At 41.7% G+C, this 8,466-nt stretch overlaps 1 protein-coding gene across 1 annotated transcript; it reads left to right on the top strand.

The window, feature by feature from the left end:
- Window positions 1–212: 212 nt before the first annotated feature.
- LOC115355492 (adipocyte plasma membrane-associated protein) lies at window positions 213–7,783 on the top strand. Its single transcript, XM_030046321.1, has 9 exons — window positions 213–354; window positions 2,069–2,158; window positions 2,386–2,507; window positions 3,106–3,207; window positions 3,532–3,684; window positions 3,820–3,935; window positions 4,510–4,670; window positions 4,773–4,968; window positions 6,037–7,783. Coding segments are annotated over exons 1-9 (1,152 nt in total). The 5' UTR covers window positions 213–352; the 3' UTR covers window positions 6,247–7,783.
- Window positions 7,784–8,466: the final 683 nt, after the last annotated feature.

The following is an 8,466-nucleotide window of genomic DNA, read 5'->3' as shown; positions in this document are numbered from 1 at the left end:
AATACCGGCAAAATAGGAATGTTGCCTTCAAAATAAGAGTTGAATCCCCCCCCCCCCCCCCCCCCCCCCTCTTATTTGATTACATTTTGCATTTTAATGTTTGGCAGAGCACATTGACCAATAGCGTTTCCCATCATCTGTAAATATATGGATTATTTTGAAAGTCGTGACCGGAAGTGTGAATTCTTATTCTGGCTACCTTTATATCTATCTCTCATGCACACTTTCTCTGTCTCTCACTCACACTCACACACATACTTTCACACACTCACACACTCTGGGCGCTGCCATTGGGTCACTCATCCTCACAGCTCGGTGTGAACCAGCAGGAATAGCCAGCATTGACTCAACAATGTAAGTCTGACAGTTTTTCCCATCGAATTCACGCACACGAAATAGTGAGCACATTGTTGTCGTTTACAACTATTGCACGCGCCTGGATATACTTTCCTCTTGTGCAGAAAGCGTATCTCGAAGTTCCGTTTTAAAATCTGTCAGTTTAGGCTTCACGTCTCTCGGCTGGTCGACAGACGTAGCTACTCACGTCGTTAAACGTGACTTGAGAAGTTTTACGAGTCAGTCTTCAATTCGGCATACATAAACATGAACCAGCTGTTAGTTAAATGGAAAAGGACGACTCTAACAACGCCTGTGCGCCTGTCACTCTGTGCTCTCCCTCCAACGTACAAACACTTCGACAGGCGGTAACAACCAGCATGACTCAGTATTAAAGTTGATATTTTACTAAAATTAAGCGCTATTTAGTTTAACATTTATACGCCGATATTACCAGAATACTTAATTGATTTGAAAAATACCTTAAGACATGCTCAAGAAGACGTGGAGCTTTGTCCATAAACAACACAACCATCGTCCACACTGTACAGACGCAGGTGTTAAACAATTGCACATGTGTTTTTAGAGCGGATTTTGGTATGGCGCTCTCTATGCAGTCATGACGCAGTTAAAATACTTTGGGAACTGATGGAAAATGGATGATGCATCTTATTAGATGTTCCCGGCTGTTTTGCAGGATGATATTGAGCTTTACCAACCCGTCGTGACAATGGCCTGCATTGTTTAGTGACTCCAGTGCAAAATAATATCAAATTTATTCCTCACTGGACATTAGTTATGAACCTCTGTGTTAGTGGATAATTTCTGAAAGTTGAAAGCCTCCTTTCTGTGGAGTTGTCCCTCCTTCTCTGCCCTCAGTTAGGACAGATGACAACTTTTATTGTGGGATGAAGAACAAGGAGATGAAATGAAGCTTACACTCACAGCCATTAAAACGTTCTCCATTCAGCGTGTAAAGGGTGATACACGCTATGCCTTGCTCAAGGGCAGTCAACAGTAGTTGTTGAGGGATTCTCATTCACTTATTCTTTAACCTTCTTTATCTTGAGGCTCCTGAAGCTCCTTATGGAGGTGACAGAGCAGAGGAGTGATTGCTGTCTCTGTGTCCAAATGTCAGTTGTCATTTTGCAGCACAAAGTTTCTGGTGACTGCTTGCCATAACCTGTGTCCTTGTGCCCTCTGGTAGCATGGATGAAGAAATTATCAGTTTCCCTAGACATTCCTTTACAGCATGCACCAATGGCACCACAGCGTGTATGCAATAAATGCACATGCATCCACTTTGTGGGCTTGTGTAGTTGCACACTTTCACATAATGTAATTGTGTGTAGCGTTCAGTTAAACAAACACACAAACGCACCACGGATATGCCCAACGCCACTGAGAACGAGTGTTACGTGTATGCTATGTGACATAACTGCACAACAGCATTTAGGTGCCGAAGTTCACTTCATGTCTGTTATGACATGCTTGTCTTGTTGACCTGGGATGATGGGCTGCAAGTGTCTAGGACCAATCAGTCCATTGAAAACTCAGACTACATTACTGACTACTGTATCCTCAAAGTTATAAGTTGAAGATAATCCACTTCTCACAGTCTAGTACCCCTCCTCCATAATGCCTAAGTTGTTTAGTAAATGTAATAGAGAATTGGAACGACACCAAAATTTGAAGATTTCCAGCATTGTGTGTTTTATCTGTCCTCTGTCAGGTTGGGAAAGAGAGCTTTATCTGTGCTTCTGTTTGCTGTGGCTCTTGGAGTCTACCTCCTGCCTTCTCCCATAGATCCCAAACCACACATGTAAGTAAACACACACACAAACACCATCCATGGCTTCTTGTTGTTTTTTCTCATGTGAAGATCACAGGAGCTCCCTTGGTCATTCTACTGCCCTTCATCAGCCAGGCTTTAATAATAAGCTGTTATTGTGATCTTTTCCATCACAAAAATCAAACATTGTGGTTAAACAGTTCAAATCACGCCTGGTTTGTCTCCCTACTGATGCTTTTGTCTGGATCTTCCTCCAGACTGAAGGGCCCCCCCCCAGCCCTCGAGGGGCCCCTGGCCGTCAACACCCGATTACAGAAAGGTTACAGGCTCTTTAGCGGGAAACTACACGGACCAGAGTCCTTCACTGCTGATGAGGAGGGTAAGTGTGCTTGATTTTATTCTTTCAGCTAAGCTGTGTGCGCACATTAGTTATTTGACTCCCACAACTTATCTTGTCAGCCGCTTGTACTTTTTGACCTTTGACCCTCCACCCACTTACTCAGTTAGACCCTTGATGTTTATTTTCCAGACAAAGTATCGTGTCCCCTCTTGCCCTCCATGTATGGTTACATATTGAAGGAATCTAACAGACCTTTTTACGACCTCCATTATGGTATCATATAACAGGGTAAACACAGGTGTTACTAATGATGTTAATTAAGCATCAGTGTTAGAGTCCTACTGTTATTCATTCTGGCTTACTGGAAACACTCTGCTGCACTGAAATGGAATAAAATTGTCATTAATGTCATTAGAAACACCTGTGTTTACTTGTCATTTCATGTCTGAAGGTTTAAGGTTGAACTGATAACAATCTTACCAATTTAAATAAAGTTAGATTTTTTATGTGCTGTAATAGTACCTTTCCTTTTGTTTCTCTTGTTTTCTTTTCCTATACAACATGTGTGAGGAAGTTGTACCAGCACCCAGTGTAGATTCATGTATGTGAAAATGTAGCCTGTCTTTGTGTGTGTCAGGTAATGTGTACACTGGAACAGTGGATGGGAAGCTGTGGAGAATCGGTCCAGATGACAGCCTCACCCTCATCACCCAGATGGGACAGGACATACCAGAATGTGGTATGAGGGTGTTTTTTTTTTTTTTTTTTTTTTAAATAACTTTGATTTATTGTTTTATTTACTCTGCAGAGAATATATGCTTTTTATTTCCCACCAGTTTCCTGTTTCACATTCACATGGTTCCACAAATTCCCACCTGCAGCTGCCCAGAACAACTGCAGTCGTTTCTAATTAACATTGTTTGTAAAATGCTGGTTGAAGGGCTCTGAAAAACAAAACAAAAAATATTTTTTTGTAATGCAGTGATTGGATATTGTATGAACACTTCACCTAAATCATTTGGTGAAATGTCAGCATTTAAACTGTTGCGTGTGTGTGTTTCAGGCAGTAGTACAGACTATGAGCCAGTGTGTGGCCGTCCTCACGGTGTCCGTCTGGACCGTCATGGTCAGCTGATAGTGGCTGACTCCTACCTGGGACTGTACAGCGTCAACCCTAAAACTGGGCACAAGACTCTGCTGCTGCCTAATTCACAAGGTATGCTTTGTGTGTGTGTGTGTGTGTGTGTGTGTGTGTGTGTGTTTGTGATAAATGTCAGCACATTTAAAATTTTTTTGCAAATGCGTTTTCTCTCAGCTGGTTCTTCCTCACTGCCTCCTTTTTTGTGCTCAGGTGCCGATGGTGTCCCCTTTGCCTTTCTGAACGGCCTGGAGATTTCCTCTCAGACTGGGATCATCTATTTCACAGACTCTTCCAGTCGCTGGGGACGCCAACATGTGAAATTGGAGGTGAGATGGATGAAGAGGAAGCAGGAGAAGTGAAGAAAGAATGAGCTATTGCTTTACAGGAATCTGTGACAATAGGGCAATAGATTAAATTGTATGCAGGGTATAACTTTTTATGTTATGTCTTTTTATGTTAGAGACTAAATAATGCTAAAGTAATTGTGATTTTCTAATTTTTTCCTCATATTTCTCATATTTCAGAAGAAAAATTAAAAACATTGCAAATAAATTTTTCATTCCAAAAATTAAAAGTCAAATCACCAACTAGTGAACTGTCATCCAAAATGAATTCTTATTAAGCCAAAGATTCATACCCCAATTTTGTAATGCTTACATGATAATTATATGAGTAAAAAAGTTTATCTGTGGTTTAGCACTTACATGCTGCTTGTAATTTATCCCTGGATGATTTAAAGTAATGTGTTATCATTATCAGCTAAACTATTTGATAATTCTGATTTTTTTTTTTTTAATTTGTTGTTTTCATGTTGAATTAAACAACCAATCTGACCTGAGCAGCCTGAATGTAAACTAAACTAAACTAAATTAATTAAAGTAAAGGTTTGTGATGTTTCAGGTGATAGAGTTGAACAGTCTGGGTCGTCTGCTGTCCTACGATCCAGAGTCGGGGAGTGTGAGCGTCCTGCTGGACTCCCTCTACATGCCCAACGGCATCGTCCTGTCGCCTGATGAACACTTCCTGCTGCTGGCAGAGACCAGCATCGGATGTATACTGAGGTACACACACACTCACATGTACACACTCACACACACAGAAGAGAAGCAGTAGCCATGTTGATGCTGTGATCTACCAACGTCCCACCTTCTGTCTGCTCTCAGATATTGGCTCAAGGGTCCTAAGGCTGGCACCAAGGAGATCGTCATGGACAACATGATTGGTTACCCTGACAACATCCGCCTGAGCGACCACGGAACATTCCTGGTTGGCATAACAACGCCTCGCTTCCGGAAGTTCATGCCTCCCTTCCTGGATATGATCGCCCCGTACCCAGCTGTCAAACGCTTCCTTGCTAAGGTCAGATCTCCACAGTCATACAGGGGCCTCCTTGACCCTATATATCTTTTAAAGTTTTGGACCATTTGGTGTGAAAATGGTCACATTTGAAGGTTCAAACCCCACACCGTGACACACAGCAGCACAGTTTTGTAAATGTGTAGGATCAAAATTAAATTAATTAAGGTTTGCCCCCACTGCTGACCCTTTAGTCTGTTGTCGCCTCTGATTATTTAAGAGCTGGTCTGATCAGCGCCTCAGAGTGGCCGGCAAACTGTTCCCAACTATCCCTCCACCCTCAATGAGTGTGTGTGTGCATGTGCGTGTGTGTGGGCAGTGGAGAGCACCAGACTTTGTTCCTGGCATGCATCAAGACGAGATAGTGTGAAATGTGATAGGACAGGGGCAATACCCATTTGCAACGCAACACACACACACAGACACACAGACACACACACACACACACACACACACACACACACACACACACACACACACAGAGGGTTAGACAAATTCTTAGCCCCAGACAATACACTCTCATTCTCTCTCTCTCTTGAATGGTCACACACACTGTTCTTACCCTTCTTCTCTCTCTCTCTCTCTCTCTCTCTCTCTCTCTCTCTCTCCCTCTCTCATTTTGTCCCGCTCTCACACTTGTGCACACACACACACAAAAAAAAACACATCCACCTGTATGGGAGCAGTGATGTGTGTGTGTGTGTCTAACAGGAGTGGCCTCCCAGTGAACTGTGGTAACCTTCAGATATAACGAGGTTACAATTATGAGTGTGTGGAACTGGATGAAAGCTGCTGGAAAAAAGGGGAAGCATATATGCAATCCAGCCATTATGTGTATGAATAGAGATTTGTTGATGCTTTGATAAGTTTCTGGTGGGTAAACACATGACCAGACTGCTAATATGTTTTAGTAATCCTGGAACCTGGATTAACAGCACATGCCTGGAGACGAGCAGTACAGACTGAATATAAATTAAAACGATCATGGATGTAACTAAGATCTCAGTATCATCCTCATAAATCTCCAAACACTACAGAACCACGTGACACCTCACATGTGTGTGTTCCTAGGTGATTCCTCTGAGCTGGTACAACATCATGCTGCCGCGCTATGCTCTGGTTCTGGAGCTGGGATTGGACGGCCAGGTTATAGGAACACTCCATGACCCCAGCGGCAGTCTGACGTGGGCCATCAGCGATGTCTTCCAGCACCGAGGGAGAACCTACCTGGGCAGCACCGACCTGCCCTTCCTGCCTGTCGTGGAGGAATGGGAGAGCTGACGAGGGAGGGCGAGAACTGAACAAAAACACCTCCCAGCAAAACAAAAAGTGGTATTAACTCACATCTACAGCTGCCATTTTTAAGACTTTGAGCTAACACTTTCACCTGGGGCGACACATGGGCGCTGGCTGGTTGAGTGGTTGGTTTCAGGCTGTTCTCCTCAGGCCACCTTGCGACCTTGTGCCCGAAGTGTGGTGAAGTACAACTGAGCAAATACATCTCGCACTACAATGTCAAATTAAGACAGATGTTAGGACAGTTAAAGGTGCATTAAGTATTTCCATGACTTTTATCAGACTGTATTCAACAACACTGACAGGATTTCTCACCAGACATAAACGCCTGATGAAAAGGTAACTTTGTGCCATTTTTCAAAAAAATGACTTGTTATGGGACTGAATTTGTAACAGAGTAAACACTGGCATAACTCTGCAGCCCTCATGACTGCAGTAGCACTTAAAAAATAGAGACATTTACTGATTTTTAATGTTTTTTTTTTTTTTTTTTCTTGTTTATCTGTGTTTTTTCAATACAACCCACACCTTATTTTTGCAGGTTGGCACCCAGACCAATCTACTGAAAGTTTACTGTTGTGTGGGGAGGCTAAAAGTATGCTAACCACAGTGTTGTATGTCACGCTGCAGGGATCAAAACATGTTGCCAATGTGAAGTAGCACACAGCTTTGGGTTTTACTGAATCTGAACCCCTTTAGACCCGTAGAGTCTAACCTGCTTTTATAAAATTTGATTTTTTTAAAAGTTGAATTATACTTTGAATCACTACTGGATAAAACATTAAGGACAAAAACACTGTAAAGGACGCTCTTAACAAATATTTTTTCATGTGACAACAAAAAATGTTAGTATCAATTCTGCACTGATAATGAGTATTAGTCAACAACTGGAGAAAATCAGGACTTCAGGAAATTAGCTTTTGCCTTAGGAAGCAAATGTGGCCGCAATAACCTTGTGTGGGCAGTCTATAGCGTGAAGATTTGTACAGTTAGTCAGGTGTAATCCCTACACACAAACACTGAGGACTTTTGACATGTGACCCTTGTCATGTACATTTTTCCATGTTCAACCAATAAATAATCAGATCTGGGATCAGTATGGTCAAATCAGAGTTTATGCTTGTGTGTAAATTTAACGTGAGGGTTTTTCTTGTGTATGTATGTTCAATTTACTTTATGGACTAAAGCATATTTTAGATGAGAATAACAGCTGAGATAGATGAAAATCACCTGAATCCCTTAAGCACACGGAAGGATTCAGTATTGCTGTTTTTACATACAGCATCTCTTCTCTTCTCAATAATTTTAAAATTATTGTGAACACGGTAGAAAAAAAGCGAGGTGGTTATCTATGGCATCCACACTATTTATGCATGAAAATTTAATTGCCCTTTATTTTCTCATCATTGACTTTTCAAATTTGAACTAAGACAACAGGACTGCTTTGTCTTGGATCTCATTTTCTCAAATGGAAAAAAAAATGATTGTTTTTGGTGTCCAAGTTGCCCTTTTGACAGAAACAGATGCTTTAGGTTATTTCCAGTGTGGTGTCTGAAGTGTATCCTTTTGTGGATTTTGTTTTATGATTTAATTATTGTAGGAAAATCTGTATCACTCCTAAGTACTGATTCAATTTCTTTTAACAAATTACTGACACAACCTTGGCTTGTTTTGGTCACTGACAGAAACATTTTTGGACATTTTAATGCATGGGTTTACAGTGCCGTCGTATAGGGGGGAAAGGTGATGACAATTACAAGGGCCCATGGCCCACTAGGGCCCCCACAGTTAAAAAAGTGGCAATGAAAGAATTCCTAGCAACTGCCCTGTGGGTTTATGCCAAAAGTAGGAGTACCCTAATAGTATCTGTTTATGCAGCACTCATTAGTGGGCAACAGAGGGCGCTGTCATGAGACCCGTGCAGCTCCAATGATGTTGCATTTACTTCTCAGGTATGTACAGTAGCTCCTTCTCTGATGCAGTCAGGTGTTATGAGACGCATTTACAGTCAAAACCAAAGTGTAACTATACAATTTTACATATTATGATCTTTAGAGAAAGCTAAATTGTGTCTTGGCTTTCCAAATGAGGAAATGTCAGATTTTTTTTACATCCTCTCCTTATTTGGACAGCCATGTAGAGCTCAGCTTAGTAATTCAGGGTAAAAACAAGGTAGGAAAGTGGTGATTTCAATGAAAAAAGCTC

Source organism: Myripristis murdjan, chromosome 23 (assembly GCF_902150065.1).
Source record: "Myripristis murdjan chromosome 23, fMyrMur1.1, whole genome shotgun sequence".
Lineage (NCBI taxonomy): Eukaryota > Metazoa > Chordata > Actinopteri > Holocentriformes > Holocentridae > Myripristis > Myripristis murdjan.
Note: the sequence above shows the minus strand (reverse complement) of the source record. Positions and strands in the feature narration are given on the sequence as shown.